General features: G+C 38.1%; 1 protein-coding gene across 2 annotated transcripts in view; it reads right to left on the reverse strand.

Annotated features, from left to right (window-relative positions):
• The window catches only part of CCDC191 (coiled-coil domain containing 191), an 89,921-nt gene that overhangs the window by 33,036 nt on the left and 35,150 nt on the right, over nucleotides 1-21,735 (reverse strand). Inside the window, exons 9-12 of one of the 2 annotated variants that reach the window (XM_043594214.1) lie at nucleotides 10,721-10,970; nucleotides 3,479-3,936; nucleotides 2,593-2,705; nucleotides 398-480 (exon numbers count right to left, since the gene is read on the reverse strand). In XM_043594214.1, coding sequence (XP_043450149.1) covers nucleotides 398-480; nucleotides 2,593-2,705; nucleotides 3,479-3,936; nucleotides 10,721-10,970 — 904 coding nt within the window. Of the gene's footprint in view, nucleotides 1-397; nucleotides 481-2,592; nucleotides 2,706-3,478; nucleotides 3,937-10,720; nucleotides 10,989-21,735 lie in introns of both variants that reach the window. The other variant, XM_043594213.1, reaches the window with a different exon arrangement.

Below are 21,735 nucleotides of genomic sequence, written 5' to 3' on the forward strand. Positions count from 1 at the left end.
TCAAAACCCCCCCAAACTGTTGGAACTATTTATTTTTTCTTACTAGGTACAAAATTTACTTTTGACAGTCTAGGTCACAACTCTGTATGACAGGAACTACTCACCTTTGCAGCTTACCAGATCAGACATCTAAATCTAAATGTGCAGATCTTCCCAATTGCTGGCTCTCATCAACTTTTATAACATTTCCTTCCTGCTACACTAATGGTGTTTGTTTTTTACCTTTGTTTTCCTAAAATTTTCACAGAGTTCAGGCCAGTGGGTAAAAAGCCATTTCTAAAGTTGGCCTAGCTCTCTTGTCTCAAAACACTTAAACAAGCTAGGCCTCATTTTTTTTTTTTTAAATAAAGACCTATACGAATCTTTTTTCTTGCCTGGGGTTTCATTCTTGATTTACCAATTTCTCCTCTTCTTGTTTTTTCTTCCTCTCTGCCAAGATCCGCCTACGTTCAGCTCGCTGAACTGCTCTCTCTTCCATGGCTAGAAAATAGTAACAGAGCTCCGATATAAAAAATATAAGGAACATTGCAAAAGAAATGTCTCCACATTTTATAGCAAAATTTAGTGTTACTGTTAGGGTTTTCTTGCCGGTTGAGTGTTTACAATCTCAGAAACATTTATTTATTTGTTGGTAAATATATAAATAAAAAATTCATATAAAATAGAAGTTGTAGTTGCTATTTATAAATATATGAGTATATATGTGTTACTTATATACCCCGTACAAGTTAAAGACCTAAAATCCTATCCTCAGCAGTGATGAACAATTTGCAAATTGTTTTTTTGTTTACTTTTCTATTAGAATAAATGTTTACTGATTTAAATAAGATAATGTGCCTTGATGATACTTTTCTTAATGAAATCCAGAAACCAGAATTCTTTTTTAAGTAGGCTTCACGCGCAGCATGGAGCCCAACGCGGGGCTTGAACTCATGACCCTGAGATCAAGAGTCGGGCGCTTAACCGACTGAGCCACCCAGGTGCCCCCAGAAACCAGAATTTTAATTTGATCATTTCTTTAACGAATGTAGAAAATTTTAAATACATCTGACACAGACTTTGACAGTATAATCAGTCTTCAAATCCCATTGGGTCTGCTATTTTTCCCTAAGTCATTATACTACATACATACATGTAAGTATGTCTGTAAGTGAAACAACAACAACAAACAAACTGAAGTTTGGGGTCACGATGAATATATTAAAATCTAGTTTTAAGGCATGAATAGATATCCAGATGGGCAGAAAATGGAATTGTACTAGGCATTTAGAGAACTGGCATCTGAGTGAATTCAAGTGTCAGACTCCTGTGCTTGACAGTCTATTAAATATCGATCCAAAAGAAGCAAATGTGCAAGATGGTCTGATAATATGACTCTGTCATCAGTTGGGCTTTTACAGGAAGATGGGCACGGGTGGGAGGAGTATCAAGTTCTGCCCACCTAAGTCAGCCAAGTTACTTTTGGTTCCTTGTGCCGTGATAGGAAAAGTCCAACTTTCAAGAATTAATAAACAAAAAACTCACCAGGCTATTTCTTACAGATATTAAGTGTCTGCTTTCCTAGAAAAAGAATAGTGGGAAAGCTGCAGATGGCGGCAGTGAGGCTGTCTTCAAGGAGGCAGAAATAGACTAGAGGATTAAAGCAAGAGCCCTGAGGAGCAGAGTCTCTGGTAATAAGCGCTTTCCCCATGTTTTCTAGAGCGAATCATTAAAGACTACTTGAAAAGGAGCCTGCAGTTCTAAAATATGATAACCCCTTGATCCAAACAATAATTTTTTAAAAACAAGCACACTGAACTAGGTATTTCCTGACCATCCTCAGGGGTAGACAAAGATGGCATAGATCGCTGTCCTGGCAAAGAGTCAATGCAAAGCCTGCTACTTTCTTCATGAAAAGGAAGGACTTCAGGCACAGCGTGCCTTCAGGTGACGTCACTTCTTATTAGGGCAACTATCTTGCCATAGGTGAAAAATCAGATTTACAAACCACAATATAACTGAACTGCTAATGTGCCTACCTCTATATACAAACATATACAGTGCATGACTGAGTATTCAGTAAAAACAATTAGCAGATTCACTAGGTGGAGAATGCTTTTCTTCTCATAGCATTATTTGGTTTAAATAATGATTACCACATGCATCAAAATGTTATTATCACCATCAAGGTACAACTCATTATAAGATGATGTAGTAACTTGATGTGGATTGCTGTAAATGGATCAATATTTTAAGGTTAACAAAGTATAATATCAGGTTATCTTTATCAGTGTTTGTTGTTAGCAGTTACTCAGAGTTTTCTCATTAGTGTAACTGTCCCATTTTTTTCCCACAGTCCAAATCTCATATTACAGAAAGATGATGCATCTTTCAGTTTGTTTTTGTTCTTTTTGTATTGGTTGGGAAGGCCAAAAAGTTTGGCAGAAGGGGCAGGAAAAAAGCCGTGGAACTCTCTGGTGCACTGGTCTCCTCACATCTTTAACCAGGTTCTGCCAAGTCTCAAAACCCAGGAGTTGCTGGGATTCAGTCCCAGCATATCCTATTTTAGGAAGGAAGATAACCCCCACCAGACCACCACCAAGACCGCCCTGCCTTTCAGTATGGGGTGGGGTGCCATCAGCTGCCTTGGGTTCCTTCTGGCTCCAGAGAGAGAATTTTGGGAGTCACTTCTACTACCATCAATTCCGGGGGAAGCAACAGGCGAGCTGGGGGTTAAAAAAAAAAAAAAAAAGGAAAGAATTCAGACCAATAACCAGCATTGTTCAAAACTCTTGGGCCTGAGGAACTCAAAGCATTTCACAAATTTTCATTAATCTTTACTCTCTAAAATAACTGCATATTATACCTACTCGATAAATTGGTGTGAGGAGGCATGGGAAGGTTGAGTGACTGTCCTCAGTCTGCAAGGTGAGTCAGGGGCTCAGACTCCCATCCCAGGGCTTCAAATCAATAGGTATCTATCACCCACTTCTTATCCTACCATTTATCACATGTATTGAGTATGTCACAAGCATGTCTGAAACCACTTTTGAGAAATCTGGATTCTTATTTCAGGCTCAAAGATGTTTACTTTTATCCAAACCAACTACACATTTAACCTAGGTATTTAGCCAGTCCAGGGGATGCTCCATTTGCACCTGATATTGTCCAACCTGGCTTCTCAGGACTAAATATAATCAGAAACCCAGAAATCAAGTTAGAGTAAGCAAGGAAGCATTATTCTCTTTTACTGGTATAGCAACAGGGCTCCTCAGACAAAGATAGCCACAACACAAATGCTAACTATATAACTCATAGGTCGCTAGTGGCCTCAAATATCTTTGAGAAAGGGGCTTCTTTCTTTTGAGAGTACACAATAAAAGAAAGGGAGAGATCATGGAGTCTGGAAGCCGGTCAAAGAAGTTCAGGGGCCTCTCAAACACTAGATGAAAAAACCCAAATCATGAGTCCAAAGAGTGTTCTGATATAATGGACATACTTTGGAAGCACCTGGCAGGTTCTTTTGGGTTCTTTTCCTCTGGGGTTTGACAGCTGGCAGCTCTGTGCACACGTGACTGCTGCAGCCCTCTCTGCTGCCCACCGAGCCTCTGCTAACCGCTGGCTTTCCTTCAGCTCTAGAATTGTTTTCTGCTGTTCCTGAAGTTTCTTCTTTTGCTTTTCAATCAATTGTTGCTGGAAGACATGGCGGTTATGGAAATGACCCATGCACATGGATTCTGCTTTCTGGCTGGTGGTTCTGATGATCTTGTTGCTGCCAGGCTGTTGGAACGGCTCAACATCCTGGGTCTCGTGCTGCTTATTGTCATATGTGTTCAAAGGGACATGCTGGAAGGGAAAATGCAAGCTGCTCTTTGTTGGTCTTCCTAGGTGGGGGCTGGTCATGCAATCACTGCTCCCTGAGGGAGGCTTTTCCCACAAAGGTGGCCCACCAGTCACCTGAGAAAGAAGGAGCATGTTACAGTTCAGCTATTTAAAGGACTATGTTGAAGAGATCCAACCTCATCTAGTCAGCCTTGTTTGGTTCAATGGCACAACTGCCCTGTGCTCTTGGCCTGGCTATCTCAGAAGCTACCAGCCGTAGATCTGTGAGCTGTTCTCAGAATGTGCACTGCTGCTCACCATGGAAACTAGGTGGGCGAGTGGCTACAGTTGGACAAACCATTGCTGTGGGCCAGGACATTTACAATAAGAAAACTGTGCTCTTAGAAATTTCTAATTTGGATAGTTCATTTGTCAATTAGGCAGGATTATTCCAGATATATATTACAGGAATTTTAATCTGCATGAATTAACTCTGAATTTTGTGGCAAAGGATATACTCTCCGTCAAGAATGTTTGAAAACTGGGGCACCTGGGTAGCTCAGTCGGTTGAGCATCCAACTTTGGCTCAGGTCATGATCTCGTGGTTCATGAGTCTGAGCCCACATGGGGCTCTTTGCTGACAGCTCGGAGCCTGGAGCCTGCTTCGGATTCTGTGTCTCCCTGTCTCTGTCTCTCCCCCACTTGTGCTCTCTCTCTCTCTAAAAAATAAAGAAATAAACTTTCAGAAAAAAATTAAATAAAAAAGAATGTTTGAAAACTAGCAAATACCTTTACAAATGAATAATAGCTCTGTTCTCTCAATGCCCCTCTTGCCACAAATAAATTAATCACAGGGTATGTATGTATGTTATTTATTCACCTATTCATTCATTCATTTTCAGAATCAAAGCCTGGATTAAAGTTTATAATCTCCAACTATTCCTAGACTATCTGTGGGAAATATTTGCAAGCCCATGACCACTGGGCAGATATCTGCATTATATAATACTATTATCGATAATACAATATTTTAGCATATGAGTTAAAGCTTTATCATATAACAGACCTCATTCAACAGACTGAGATATCATACTTATTATTCGTTCGTATAAGTTCTATATAGAGGGGGAGGAAACAGAATTCTTAATCAGAAAAACTAATCCTGACCAAAATAACACATAGTTAAAATGTCTCTTCTAGGTTCTGTGTCCTAAGGTCTGACCAGTTTTTGATTCTGCCATCTGCAATGATACAGGGAGAAAAATACTATGAACTATCTTATATCTTAGAAGCTTTTAGCTAGGTACCATACTAAATATTTTTCACGATGATGGAAATATTTCCTATAGACTCAGCTAAAGTGAAAAATATGGTATATGGAAACTCTGACATGTTAAAGACTAAAAAATAACCTTCTATTTCAGAAATGTCAATGGATATTTATTTGCGAGAACATCTGCTTAAGTAATTTAGCATCAAGCAGGGTATACGTTTTAGGCCCTTTTAAACTTTGTGATAATGGTGCATTATTAACCCAGCAAGACTGTAAAAGCCTTGGGTACAGCAAAATTTCATTTGGATCACAGTAACTTTTCAAGGTAAAAATAAAAGAATGAAAGAAAGCTTAACGGTACTTGCTGTATTTGGTGAAACAGGACTGAACAGGCTGGTGTAATTAGCGAAAATCATCTGTAAGCTGATAATTTTGAAAAAGTTTCAAGGTATAATGTATGCATCTGTAGTACATTAGTTCCTTTAATTGTGTTATTAGTGAGCATCTTACTAAAGATTTTATATTTTATTTGTGTTATATTCTACACTGTGGAAAAAGTTAGGGTTTATCTAACAACCTACAGAGTATTATATCCTTTTATTTCCACTTGCTTTATTTTTTATAATATTCTTTTAAGAATATCTTTTTCAGAGTTGATTTCAGAGATTTTTTTTTTAATTTTTTTTTTTCAACGTTTATTTATTTTTGGGACAGAGAGAGACAGAGCATGAACGGGGGAGGGGCAGAGAGAGAGGGAGACACAGAATCAGAAACAGGCTCCAGGCTCCGAGCCATCAGCCCAGAGCCCGACGCGGGACTCGAACTCACGGACCGCGAGATCGTGACCTGGCTGAAGTCGGACGCTTAACCGACTGCGCCACCCAGGCGCCCCTGATTTCAGAGATTTAAAGGCTTTTATTTCTTTTTATATCTTACATATATAGTAAGAAAATTAGACATAGTAACTTTTCTGTTTTATGAAAATAAAAAATACTTTCTTGTCTTTTCTAAATTTAAAGATAACAACAGTGTAACTTTGTAAAGTAAAAAGTTCCACACAGCTATTTCTTAAGATAGAGGACTCTCTTGGGTCTCAATGGAAGTAAAATTATCTAGCTGACATAAAGGTTGATAAATTGCCCAGGGGAAGGGACCAAAATGTTACATAAGTCCCAATAAGCATCCTCATGATAGCCCTTTGCTAAGAGACTAGGTTTAAATTAAAACCAGCCTACTTACTGGCAGAAATCAGGTTAAAAAGCAAGACTGGGGCCCCTTTAGTGCCCAGTTAATTTTACATGTCTGAGTTAAGGGCTCAACAGTGTTATGTGAAAGATTGGAGGGGTTTGGGGTGAAGGTGAGGTGGCAGGGGACCTTCCCCAAAGGGCTTTTCAAATATGACAAGTATAATTATGAAAGAAAAAAATCTATAAAAACTTAACTCTGTATAGTACCAAACACCAAAACTTACCCAAAAGGACAAAAAAAATGAAACAATTTTGCAAAATACGTCATAATAAAAGTATCAATAGTCTAATATAAAGAGCTCTACAAATAAGAAAAATATATATAATCAAGCAAAAAAAAGTATAACGACATGAAGAGACAAGTCACTAAATATCTATATCCATTTTCACACACACACACACACACACACACACACACACACACACATATATATATATATATATATATATATATATATATTCATTACAAAAAATATGTAACCCCAAAAAACAAGAGTCCAGGGCCAGATGGCTTTCCAGGGGAATTCTACCAAACATTTAAGGAAGAGTTAATACCTATTCTCTTGAAGCTGTTCCAAAAAATAGAAATGGAAGGAAAACTTCCAAACCCTTTCTATGAAGCCAGCATTACCTTGATTCCAAACCAGACAGAGACCACACTAAAAAGGAGAACTATGGACCAGTTTTCCTGATGAACATGGATGCAAAAATCCTCAACAAGATATTAGCCAACCAGATCCAACAATACATTAAGAAAATTATTCACCATGACCAAGCAGGATTTATACCTGGGATGCAGGGCTGGTTCAATATCCGCAAAAACAATTAACGTGATTCATCACATCAATAAAAAAAGGACAAGAACCATATGATCCTCTCAATAGATGCAGAGAAAACATTTGACAAAATACAGCATCCTTTCTTAATAAAAAACCTCAAGAAAGTAGGGATAGAAGGAGCATACCTCGAGATCATAAAAGCCATATACAAAAGACCCAATGCTAATATCATCCTCAGTGGGGGAAAGCTCTCAGTTTTTAGGTTTCAGCTCTAAGGTCAGGAACAAGACAGGGATGTCCACTCTCACCACTGTTATTCAACATAGTATTGGAAGTCTTAGCCTCAGCAATCAGACAACATAAAGAAATAAAAGGCATCCAAATCAGCCAGGAGGAGGTCAAACTTTCACTCTTTGCAGATGACATGATACTCTATATGGAAAACTCAAAAGATTCCATCAAAAAACTGCTAGAACTGATCCATGAATTCAGCAAAGTTGCAGGATATAAAATTAGTGCCCAGAAAACGGTTGCATTCCTACTCACCAATAATGAAGCAACAGAAAGAGAAATCAAGGAATTGATCCCATTTCCAATTGCACCAAAAACCATCAAATACCTAGGAATAAACCTAACCAAAGAGGTGAAAAATTGATACACTTGAAAATATAGAAAGGTTATGAAAGAAACTGAAGAAGACACAAAAAATGGAAAAACATTCTATGTTCCTACATAGGAAGAACAAATATTGTTAAAATGTCTACTAACCAAAGCAATCTACATATTCAATGCAATCCCTATCAAAATAACACCAGCATTCTCCACAGAGCTAGAACAAACAATCCCAAAATTTGTATGGAACCAGAAAAGACCCCGAATAGCCAAAGCAATCTTGAAAAAGAAAACCAAAGCACGAAGCATCACAATCCCAAACTTCAAGCTGTATTACAAAGCTGTAATCATCAAGACAGTATGATACTGACACAAAAACAGACACTCAGATTAATGGAACAGAATAGAGAGAACCCAGAAATGGGCCCACAAACGTATGGCCAACTAATCTTTGACAAAGCAGGAAAGAATATCCAATGGAATAAAGACAGTCTCTTCAGCAAGTGGTGCTGGGAAAACTGGACAGCGACAGGCAGAAGAATGAATCTGGACCACTTTCTAACACCATACACAAAAATAAACTCAAAATGGATGAAAGACCTCAATGTAAGACAGGAAGTCATCAAAATCCTCGAGGAGAAAGCAGGCAAAAACCTCTTTGACTTTGGCTGCAGCAAGTTCTTACTCAACACGTCTCCAGAGGCAAGGGAAACAAAAGCAAAAATGAACTATCTTCTGCACAGCAAAGGAAACAATCAGCAAAACTAAAAGGCAACTGATGGAAAGGGAGAAGATATTTGCAAATGACCTATCAGATAAAGGGTTAGTATCCAAAATCTATAAAGAACTTACCAAACTCAACACCCAAAAAACAAATAATCCAGTGAAGAAATGGGCAAAAGACCTGAATAGACACTTCTCCAAAGAAGACATCCAGATGGCCAACCGACACAGGAAAAAATGCTCAACATCACTCATCATCAGGGAAATACAAATCAAAACCACAATGAGATACCACTTCACACCTGTCCAAACAACTCAGGCAACAACAGATGTTGGTGAGGATGCAGAAAAAGAGCTCTTTTGCACTGCTCGTGGGAATGCAAACTGGTGCAGCCACTCTGGAGAACAGTAGGGAGGTTCCTCAAAAAATTAAAAATAGAACTACCCTATGACCCAGCAATTGCACTATTAGGTATTTATCTAAGGGATACAGGTATGCTGTTTTGAAGGGGCACATGCACCCCCATGTTTATAGCAGCGCTATCAACAATAGCCAAAGTATGGAAAGAGCCCAAATATCCATCGATGGATGAATGGATGAAGAAGATGTGGTATATATATACAATGGAGTATTACTCAGCAGTCAAAAAGAATGAAATCTTGCCATTCACAACTACATGATGGAACTAGAGGGTATTATGCTAAGCAAAATTAGTCAGAGAAAGACAAATATAATATGACTTCACTTATATGAGGACTGTAAGACACAGGACAGATGAACACAAGGGAAGGGAAGCAAAAATAATATAAAAACAGGGAGGAAGACAAAACATAAGAGACTCTTAAATATGGAGAACAAAACAGAGGGTTTCTGGAGGGGTTGTGGGAGGGGGGATGGGCTAAATGGGTAAGGGGCATTAAGCAATCTACTCCTGAAATCATTGCTGCACTATATGCTAACTAATATGGATGTAAATAAAATAAAAAAAGAAAGCTCATTAAGAAAATATTTAACCTCACTAATAAAAAAATGCACATGTTGAAGCAATAATAAGATAAAAATATTTTACCTATCAACTTAGCAAAAATGAAAAATGTGTTATTAGACAGGAAAATAGGCATTTCTTTGGCACAACCTTTGTGGAAGGGCAATTTGGTAAGTCTTTAAATGGGCATTCTATTTTTAGGTATTTATCCTAAGTACAAAGCATTTAAGTAAAAATGGATGCGTGCAAAGATTTCGTTACAATGATGTTCACTGAAGCACTGTTCGCAATAGCGGCAAACTGGAAACAACTTAAATGTCCGGCAATAGAGAAAAAGGTAAACATATCCTAGCTTAGGGTTCACGATAGAGTATCCACAGCCATTACAAAATGATGGTACAGAATGGTAGTGCTTCACCAAGGGGTATTCATCAGGGTCATTTGTGAAACTTAAAAAAAATACAGGTGCCCAACAACCAGAAATTCTGATTTAACAGGTCTCATCTGTGGTTTAGTCTCAGTTGAGAACTACTATTGCAGAAGTAGATTTAGTGGCATAGAAAATTCACATGTTATACTATAAAATTATGAATTATTTTTTTAGAAAAACAGAATAGTGATATAGTTATTAAGAAGGAAAAAAATGGCCTTACTTTCTCTGTATTATGAAAAACTAGATATCTTCAGTCACTTGAAGAAACGTTAAGTTATATAAATATTAAAGAGAAAAATTTACATATGCATGAATAGAGAAAAGACTATATGGCTGTATTTCAACATGTTACTGGTAGTTATCTCCAGATGATGGAATTATAGGCTACTTTTCTTTTTCCTCTCTCATTTTCTCCTATCAAATTACAATAATTAACATATGATTTTCTTATTAGACAAAAACTTTAAAATTCCATATATATATATATATATATATATATATATGTCATAAGCTCAGTTAGAAAGGAAATGTCTGATGATCAAGTAAGAGGAATTCAAAAGGTATAAAAAATCTTTATCTATTTGTGAAAGAGTCTTCCATTTATTGTAAATTCCCTCTCTATATTATGTCCCTACCGAGTCTCAACTATACCAAAGTTTATATGTGATATATAAAAACAAGATTCAGTTCAAGAAAATAAACACTGACTGAAAGGTAACCTTTGTGTACTATAAACAGCTCTCATCTTTTAGATAGCCCAGTCAAGGCAATCTGACAGTGGCTAATATATCCTAGGCTATACAAGTGCAGAGCTCAGATGCCAGTGTTTAATAAGTAGAAGGCCAAGCAAAGGAAAAACATTGTACCTCTCCATTTCTTACAGGTGCATCCACCATGGCTGCTGCTTCCTCAAGTAGACTGATGCCAGGTGACCCAATTGCACTGAGTTTCCCTAGTGATGCTGCCATCAGCAGCTCATTCATTCTCTTCCTGGTTTCCTTCTTAGTTTGCGCCAGCTCTCTCTTTAGGATCTCTGCACGATGCCAGTGCTGCCATTCTGTAAAGTGGTGTCGGAGAACTTGTTTCCGGTTATATTCAGTGGCCAGTTGTTGTTTTCTAAGCAACAAAGTTCTTCCGTTAAAAAGAAGAAGCCATTTATCGCTTGTTAGTTGATAATATACATGAGACAAGCCTAAAGGAGTCTCAGAAATACTCCATCTTACCTCCAGCTTATCCTTTTATTTAAGCTAAAATGGAATCACTTTATCAAATTCCCTGGTGCAAAAGGTCTGCTAGTAGAGGGCATTAGTACCTTAAGACATTACCTCAGAAGAAGGAATTCTATCATGTCACAAAGACATACTACATTTTCTAAATTACCATAAAATAGTAAAAGGGAGCAAAGAGAACAGGCATATAAAGAACTACATTTATTTTTTTTAAGTTTACTTATTTTGAGAGAGACAGAGAGACCACATGTGCAAGTGAGTGGGAGAGGGACAGAGAGAGAGAGGGAGAGAGAGAGGATCCCAAGCAGGCTCTGTGCTGTGAGCGTGAGCCTGACTTGGTGCTTGAACTCATGAACCGTTAGATCATGACCTCAACCGAAATCAAGAGTTGAACGCTTAACTGACTGGGCCACCCAGGAGCCCCTAAATAACTACTTTTAAAAAGATGAATGCATGAGGGAGATTTCAGCCATGCTTGCAAATGAAGACAGGTTTGGGAGAAAGGGAATGGAACAAGATTTAACAAGTGAACTGTCAATAACAAATTAAGAATAAGACTTACAAAAGTCAGTATGAAACCAGGAGGGTGGATCTTAGGAGAGAACTTGATCAGACACAGGATCTCTAAAGAGAAGGATTCATTTACCAAATGCTTAAACTGAATGAATGAAACACTGCCTTGCTAAACACTAAAGTGTGAAAGATGTGTCAGAGATAAGGCACTTGCCCTCATGGAACTCATTCAGAGTCTAGTAATGAGTCTGGTTAATTCTCTTTGTAAGGAAGACCTTTTTTTGATTCCCAGATACTTCATGACATTAGGAGACATCACTGAGTGGAGTTGGGTAATGCTTGCTACAGTCCCTTCCCAAAGGGGATCTCCATTAAGAGACATTTTTCTGACAGCCATTTGAGAATTCAAGCATGGAGGTCTCTGAGCACTATAAGTAGATAATTACTGTCCCTGAATAAGTAAGCTATAGAGTTTGGAACTTATTACGTTGCATCAGGGGTCAGTTTTGAGGTTTAAAATCTATTATCTAGACACCTACTTGATTTTATCTTGTAAAAGTGACTCGAATATGTTCTCTAGAATACAAGTTGTATACCCATTTATGTTGAACATCCATAATACTTAACACTCCTCAAAGACTCTTTGGGGTTACATAAAAAAAAAATCATAAAGTTCTTAAGTCACTGAGTCAGGAGAACATTTCTAGAGTTCTTAAATGTTTAAGTGACTTTTAAATCTTTTTTGACTGGCACCTACAGTAAGAAAAATGTTATACCGTGGCTCAACATACAAGTTTATAGGTATATGTGTATGTTTGAAACAAAAACATATCTAAATGAAACAAAAGTTTCACCAAACAATATTTACCCTTACTACCAGAGGTGCATTCTGACATTTCTGATGCATTCCATTTCTTTAAAAAACAGCTCATCTTGAGTCTGATTTCAGGTCCCATTAATGGGTAAAAGACTATTCTAGTGTTATAGAATTTAACCTATGTCAGAGGCATTGGATGAAACAACCAATTAGTGAGAGTAGAGTCCACTGAAATAATGAAATTCAGGATAAACACTAACAACAACTCTGCCAATAGTGGATTTCATTGTATTTAATTGTTTCCTTCTACTGTATTAATGTAGGTACTCAATATTTGATTAACAGACTGATGTTTTTGTGATAAAAGTACAATATAGGTGGTAAGATAAACATTTATACATGGAGTTTAATTTGATGGAAATAAATTATCTAGTATGAGACAGAATAACCTTGAAATAAAAATTTTAGAGGAAATAGGGATAATAAATCAGGTAGCAATGCAGGTAAGAAAAAGCTCCCAAAATACCAATGTTTAAATAGTGAAAGAAATAGAAAGCCTATAGCACTTTTCTTAAGTAAGTGGAAATCATAAATTTCCACTGGATAGAAGATGTATATTGCTCTGTCTGATTAATGTGAAATTCAATTTACATCAATCTGCTCAGGAAGGGGGGGGAGTGTGAAATTTATCTGATGTGTTAATTTCAAGTCTTTACAGCATAAACAGCAAAAAGTGATCTAGGATTCTGACTGTCATGGAAGAAGTTATTTGGACACTATAAAAAGGGAAAGAGAAAAATATTTCTGCAAGTATAACAAAAAGACTAACAGTAAGAAAATGGGTAAAAATTTCATGTTCACCATAGTGCTTAGAAGCCACTCTATAATGACTATATAGGGGATTTCAAAGTGTGTTAAAATATCTACATTTGAGGGTTGTGATGGAAGAGTAGACATGAAGAAGGCAGGGATCCAGAGACAAGGCTGGTTTTACTCCCATTCCTCTGCAGTTCACCTCAGCAGAGTGACAATAGTCCAAATAAGCTAATTTCTATACTTTTTAAAAGATTAACACTAAAAACATAAATATTTCTGAAAGTGAAAAATCACTTATGTCTTAAAACCTCAATCCAATGCAATACTTAGGTATGCTAACCAAAAGAAATGGTTTCAGACACAGTTCCCAATTAATCATAAAATGAAGGACAGAGTTCCCTTTGGAAAACATCCTGTCCCAATATGCTTCCAAGCTGAAATATGGGAATTTCTGGCACGAGTATATAAATTGAGCATCATACTTACATAACTGCATGCACAGAAAGGCTAAAGACCATATATAATGGAAAAACTCCATTTTCCTTCCCATGTAGGGAAAAATCCAGTTCTTCCCCACTGTTTGTCACCTGTGTGTCTTTTTTTACCTTTTCAGAGAATACCTCACTTCTGGCACTCTAGTCACCAAATGTGTGGAGGTTTTTACCCACACCAACAAGCAATTCTTGTATACCCAGCAGGGTATCCAAGAACTCAACTCAACTCTGACACCTCTACCTGAAGACAGTGTCAGATCCCACAGTTTAAGGGCTCGGTCCCATAAGTATCTTCCCCCATTCCTCCTACCACCTTCAGATGCCAATCACAAGACCAGGTTATCTATCACCTGTGTTTCTGATCAATTGGCTATAGACTGTAAGTTCCAACCACCCCTTCCTTGGGTTTGATTAATTTGCTAGAGTAGCTCACAGAACTTGGAGAAACATTTATGTTTACCAGTTAATTAAAGGATATATGATGAAGGATACCAATGAACAGCCAGATGAAGAGATATATAGGGTGAGGTCTGGGAGGGTCCTAAGCACAAGACCTTCTGTCCCCGTGTATTTGGGGTGTCAATGTGGATGTGTTCACCTGCCTGGAAGTTCCCTGAACCCTGTATTTTGGAGATTTTATGGAAGCTTCATGTCACTATGATTGATATTAAATCCATTTTAGCCTTTCTTCTTTTTCAAGAGAATGGGGGGGATATAGAAGATAAACTTGTAGAGAATAATGAAGCAGTAAAAAAGAGGGAAACTAATGCAAAGGAGCACATTATAAGAATTAGAGAACTCAGTGACTTATTACAAAGGAATAACATCTGAATCATAGGAGTCCAAGGAGATGAAGAGACAGAAAAAGGGGTAGAAGGTTTTTATGTGAGCAAATTATAGCGGAAACCTTTCCTCATTTGTGGAAAGACACAGACATCAAAATCCAAGAAACACAGAGAACTCCCATTAGATTCAACAAAACTGACAATCAAGGCATATCATAGTCAAATTCACAAAATACTCAGGCAAGGAAAGAATCATGAAAGCAGCAAGGGAAAAAAGTCTTAACCTATAAAGGAAGACAGATCAGGTTCGCAGCAGACCTATCCATAGAATTGGCAGGCCAGAAAGGAGTGGCAGGATATATTCAATGTGCTGAATCAGAAAAATATGCGGCCAAGAATTTTTTATCTGGCAAGGCTGTCATTCAAAATAGAAGGAGAGATAAAGAGTTTCCCAGACAACAAAAACTAAAGGAGTTCATGACCGCTAAACCAGCCCTGCAAGAAATTTTAAGGGGGACTCTCTGAGGGGAGAAAAAAATGACACAAAACAAAAAAAGACCCAAAGCATCAAAGACTAGAAAGGACCAGAGAATACCACCAGAAACTCCAACTCTACAGACAACACAATAGCAATAAATTCCTATCTTTCAGTACTCACTCTAAATGTTAATGGAATAAATGCTCCAATCAAAAGACATAGGGTATCAGAATGGAAAAGAAAATAAAATCCATCTATATGATATTTATAAGAAACCAATTTTAGACATAAAGACACCTTCAGATTGAAAGTAAGGGGATGGAGAACCATCTATCATGCTAACGGTCACCAAAAGAAAGCTGGAGTAGCCATACCTATATCAGACAATCTAGATTTTAAAATAAAGACCGTAACAAGAGATGAAGAAGGGCATTATATCATAATTAAGGGGTACGTCCACCAAGACCTAACAATTATAAACATTTATGCCCTCAACGTGGAAACACGCAAATATATAAATCAATTAATCATGAACATAAAGAAACCCATTGATAATAATACCATAATAGTAGGGGACTTCAAAACCCCACTTACAGCAATGGACATATCATCTAAGCAGAAAATCAACAAAGAAACAACGGCTTTGAATGACACACTGGACCAGATGGATTTAACAGATATATTCAGAACATTTCATCCTAAAGCAGTGGAATATACATTCTTCTCCAGTGCACATGGAACATTCTCCAGAATAGATCACATACTGGGACACAAATCAGCCCTCAACAAGTACAAAAAGATCGAGATCATACCATGCATATTTTCAGACCACAACGCTATGAAACTTGTAATCAACCACAAGAAAAAAAATTTGGAAAGATAACAAATTATCGGAGACTAAAGACCATCCTACTAAAGAATGAATGGGCTAACCAAGACAGTCTCTTCAGCAAACTGAAGGTGTTGGGAAAACTGGACAGTGCCATGTAGAAGAATGTAGAAGAATGAACCTAGACCACTTTCTTACACCAGACAAAGAAATAAACTCAAAATGGATGTAAGACCTAAATGTAAGACAGAAAGCCATCAAAATCCTAGAGGAGAAAGCAGGCAAAAACCTCTTTGACCTCAGCCAGAACAACTTCTTACTCAATATATCTCCAGAGGCAAGAGAAACAAATGCAAAAATGAACTATTGGGACCACATCAAGATAAAAAGCTTCTGCACAGCAAAGGAAACAATTAACAAAACTAAAAGGCAACCAACAGAAAGGGAGAAGATATTTGCAGTATCTTCTAATATCAGATAAGGGGTTAGTATTTAAAATCTATAAAGAACTTATCAAACTCAGCACCCAAAAAACAAAAAAAAAAAAGTGAAGAAATGGGCAAAAGACATGAATAGACACTTGCAAAGAACACATCCAGATGCCTAATAAACACATGAAAAGATGTTCAATATCACTCATCATCAGGGAAATACAAATCAAAACCACAATGAGATACCACTCCACACCTGTCAGAATGGCTAACATTAACAACTCAGGCAACAACAAATGTTGGCAAGGATGAGGAGAAAGAGGAAACCTTTTGCACTGCAGGTGGGAATGCGAACTGGTGCAGCCACTCTGGAAAACAGTATGGAGGTTCCTCAAAAAGTTAAAAATAGAACTATGCTATGACCTAGCAATTGCACTACTAGGTATTTATCCAAAGGATACAGGTATGCTGTTTTGAAGGGCACATGCACCCCAATGTTTACAGCAGTGCTATCGACAACAGCCAAAGTATGTTAAGAGCCCAAATGTCCATCAACAGATGAATGGATAAAGAAGATATGGTGTGTGTGTGTGTGTATACATACACAAACATACACACACAAAATGGAACATTACTCAGCAAACGAAAAGAATGAAATCTTGCCATTCGCAACTATATGGATGGAACTACAAGGTATTATGGTAAGTGAAACTAGTCAGAGAAAGACAAATATCACATGACTTCATTCATATGTGGAATTTAAGATACAAAACAGATGAACATAAGAGAAGGGAAGCAAAAGTAATATAAAAACAGGGATGAGAACAAAAGATAAGAGTCTCTTAAATACAGAGAACAAACTGAGGGTTGTTGGAGGGGTTTGGGGTGGGAGGATGGGCTAAACAGGTGAGGAGCATTAAGGAGGACACATGTTGGGGTGAGCACTAGGTGTTATATGTAGAGGATGAATCACTGGATTCTACTCCTGAAATCATTATTGCACTATATGCTAACTAACTTGGATGTAAATGAAAAATATAAAAAAATAAATTAATAATAAAAAAATAAGAGAAAAATAAGACACAAAACAGAGAGGGAGGAAAACCATAAGAGACTCTGAAATACAGAGAACAAACTGAGGGTTGCTGGAGGGGAGGTGGGTGAGGGGTTGGGCCAAATGGGTGATGGGCATTAAGGAGGGCACCTGTTGGGATGAGCGCTGGGTATTATATATACGTAATGAATCACTGGGTTCTACTCCTGAAACCAATACTACACTGTATGTTAACTAACTTGAATTTAAATAAATAAATTGTAAAAATAAAATAAAATAAAATTTAAGTTAAAAAAAGAAAATAAACTATTAGGGTTTAAATAAGAGTTTAAATATGAACCATGCTGCTTCTTATTTTTTTAATTTTTTAACATTTTTATTTATTTTTGAGAGAGAGAGAGAGAGAGAGAGAGACAGAGCATGAGCGGGGGAGGGGCAGAGAGCGAGGGAGAACCTGAAGCAGGCTCCAGGCTCTGAGCTGTCAGCACAGAGCCCGTCACAAAGCTCAGACTCACAAACTGTTAAGATCATGACCTGAGCTGAACCATGCTGTTTATAACAACACCTGAATTGATACTTAGTGATCAGTGCATGAACTAGAACCTATAAGTCAGGAGAACACTGACTAACTGAATAGATAGGGGTGACTAGATAAATACCTGGAAGCTTCTAAGCCTCAGATTCCTCCTAAAAATGGTATCACCCTAAAAAAAAAAAAAGGCTTTACATTGCTTGTTCTACAGGAGTTTTTTTTTAAAAGATCTAATTCACACACACACACACACACACACACACACACACCCTAAACATAGAGAACAAATTCTCATGGAAGATAACACTGTCTCAGGGCAAAACTACTAGGTATCTAAATAGTGTCTTGAATTTTTTAAAAGGATATGAAAAAGATAAATAAATAAGCACACACTAGTGATCTGAGTCCTGAAATCTGACGCATGAAAACAGCAGTGGTGCAAGCAGTCGCATTTGGGATGAATAGGAGCAGGAATGAACGAGCTACTGCATTCAATAATGCACCAGGTAGCCCCCAGGGAAAAAGAAGATAACACAATTCTGTCTGAAAGGGTTTTAAAGTGAGCCAGGCAGTGCAAATCTGGGCCCCCTGCCTCTATGACAGACATATGAGGAGCCTGACCAGCTTCAGAAGCCACGCAATTTCTGGCCTCTTGCCTTCATACCAGGTGAGCATGGAGGGAAGGGCATCGAACATGATTCACAGAGGGGCGCTGTAAGCGACTGCCCAAAAGAATGCTCAAATGAGGTGTGGGAAAATGGGGACCTGACAGTCTATTTTCAACCCAGCCTCCCCTCTTCTAGGCTAGCATGTGGGCTCACCCCAGCTATGTGCTGATTTACCAGTTTTTCCCCAAACTGAAAAACGCCCTCTTCTACTTCGCCACATTCTGTCTCTCAGAAGGTGGGGCCCATGAATTCCTATTTTTAAAAAGCTCCTCAGGGGATTATAACGCACGATAGCCAAGTCCATGTCACTCTCGAGTATTTATCTTATGCTGCCTTCTGTTGCAATTATTTTTAGTAGTTGGGTGCCATGTTTAACTTCACTTAAATGGAAAACTCCTAGAAGGCAAGTGTTTAACACTTTTTTCAAGTCCCTCCTCCCTGTACTTAGGAGAGAGCCTAGTACCCAGTAAATGTCAATAAAGCTGGTTGGCTGAAAGAATAAATTCTATCAAACAGAATGAAAGAACAAGTGAACAAATGAACACCATAGTTTGAGGGATGTCAAAGAGCCAGTTTTCCCACTGGCCTGCCACACAGTACCCTCAAATCCCCAACACTTACATATTGGGCACTGTTTCCAGACCATGCCTGTTAAAGTATACACAGTTTCCTGAGAGGGATAACATCAACTGAGGATTACAGTAAAAGAGCATGAGGGGCTTGAGGGACAAAGGGAAGAGATAAAAGCATATTTCAGGAAAGGCCCAGAACTCTGGTACAAGAGAGGGCAGGACTGCAAGTAATGTAGAGGTTAATGAGGGGAAAACAGAGGTGCTTCTCAGGAAAGAACTGAGAAATCAGGGGCTCAAAAAGGGCTGGTGGAAGACGTCAAAAACCCCGCTCCTTCCTAATTTTGTCTAGGGCTCGCCATAAATTTAAGAGAGGAAAGAAGAGAGGAGCAATGGAAGAAATGAAGTCAGCTTTTAAAAGTGCACATGCTGAGCAAAGTAAAAATACAGTTCAAATTCCAACACCACCACATCAAAGGGTCTAACTAAGCATGTGCACCAGGGTTTTATTATATTACCTAAGCAAGTAAATTCTCAGGTTTGGGAATATTTGTTAAGGTTGAGATTATAATATTGTATTGAAATTTTATAACACCATTACCATAACTACTTTTAAAAGAAAAGAGACAGACAAAAATAGGAGAAAGAACAAAAGAAAATTAAAGAAAGGAAAAAGGGGAGGACGGAAGGACGGAAGGATGGAAGGAAGGAAGGAAGCCAGGAAAGCTAGGCCTTGCATGGGGGAACTGGCCAGTGAGGGAAATCTCAGGTGTCAGAAACAAGTGCGGATGCAAGAGCTGGAGGATGAAGACACAGCTGACATCTGAGTAACGGGCATAGCAAATAATTTCCATGTCCAGGTGGATGGGCCACAGAACCACCTGTGCTTTGCCAATCTGGTAGGTGTTTAGTTTCTATGGTTAGTAACCCATTATATCCCTTGAGCTCATTATTTAGGGAAAAAAAATACTTGAAAACACTGTCAAGTTAAATTGCAAAAGAGGAAGCAAATAAACTCCTCATTGACTCACTTATTATTCAGCAAATGTGTATTTGGGGTCTACTGAGATACTAGGAGAAACTCTGATGAACACAGAAAAGAACCCAGCTCTCCAGACACCCTCAATCCCACTAATGTTTCTTGGTTTCTGCTTATAGTAGCTAACTTAGAGCTTTTCCCCACTTTTAATATCCCATCCTTCTTTCTAGAACAAAGAAAAACATGCAGACAGCCAGGGATTTGGGAAAGCAGCACAAAGGATGGTTTGTATCTAGTAGCTTCTTACTACTAATATGTTTCCAGCATGTCTTGTCATTTGTTAATTACCGCTTTATTTTTCATCTGCAGCCATCTAAAGTAAATTGCCACACAAATGAAAAATACAGCTGTCTTGGGGAACCACCACCTAGATGTTATACAACATTTAGTACAGAAGCAGTGTGGTACAGGAAAGAGCATTTGGATCAGAAGCAAAGAGACCAGAGTCTAGTCCTGGACTAGCTACTCTCACCCTTTGGACCTTGAGAGAGTCGTTTACTCTCTCTAGGCCTTACTTTTAACATAGGTAAAATGACAGGCAGGATCAGACGATCCTTGAGGTGGCTTTCTGCTCTAAATTTTTTTGCTCTAAAGTTCTGTAGTAAAAAAATTATTACAAGTTAAGTATTTTCTAACTCTGGCACTTAAAAAAAATGTAGTACCCATTCTGAATGTTTAAAAATAGACACCTGAAAATAATTCACAGATACAAGACGTTCTAAGATCTTAAAAAAAAAAAATTGGCACATAATGCTATTATGAAATCCCCATTTAGTGATTTCATATTTAAGCAGTTTAATTGCAATGAAATCTCAAGTTCTTCATATTTTTCTTCTACAAGTTTCTTCTGGTATGTAAATTTCACAGCCATGTTTAACTTCAACACTCAGTTTCCACTCCCTTCATACCATCATTCATGTCACTTCCCTTTTACAGCACCTCCAGTTTCTCTCCTTTACCCAGCATATCTTGCTAGCTATTCCTTTTTCAGTAAGCTATCATCCCAATTCCTTATATGAATCGCTAGGTCCTAAGAACTTAGAAATGAATTATGGGAAAGAGTTTTCTAAGCTGACCTTTTTTTTCCCCCTAGCATACTGTAAAGAAAGGGAAATTGACTAAGTCATCCCTCTGCTTAAAAACTATCAAGACTTCACCTTTATTTACCAAAGAATTCCTAAACTCCTTGTCTTGGCATTCAAGGCCTTTCACAAATTGATGAACTTGAGAAGCCACATGCTTGATGATCTCTGGCCAACCTGAATGGTTACACCAAGTGCCATTACCTCATCTCCCCATCCCCACCTAGGAATATCCTATTTATGGTACAAAGTCCGGCTCAAGACCCACCTTCCTGATCAAGCCCTTCCTGGCACTCTGTAGGAGCCTGCTCAGTCAGTGTGACACTTACTTCTGCTAAGTTCTCAGTGGCAGAGGGGATGATTTATGCACTTGATGGTTTATGATGCTGCTCAGCCTCTGTCCTGCTTCTAGATCTTGTCTTCCCCATAAAAGGGCTTCAGACTCCTGTGTATCCACCCCAGGGCCTGATGCTGTCACACAGCTGCACAACTCCAGGGGGCAGCATTTCGTTCTACATAACAATGGTTTCACACACAATTCATTC

This window comes from Prionailurus bengalensis, chromosome C2, assembly GCF_016509475.1.
Source record: "Prionailurus bengalensis isolate Pbe53 chromosome C2, Fcat_Pben_1.1_paternal_pri, whole genome shotgun sequence".
In the NCBI taxonomy this organism is placed as follows: domain Eukaryota; kingdom Metazoa; phylum Chordata; class Mammalia; order Carnivora; family Felidae; genus Prionailurus; species Prionailurus bengalensis.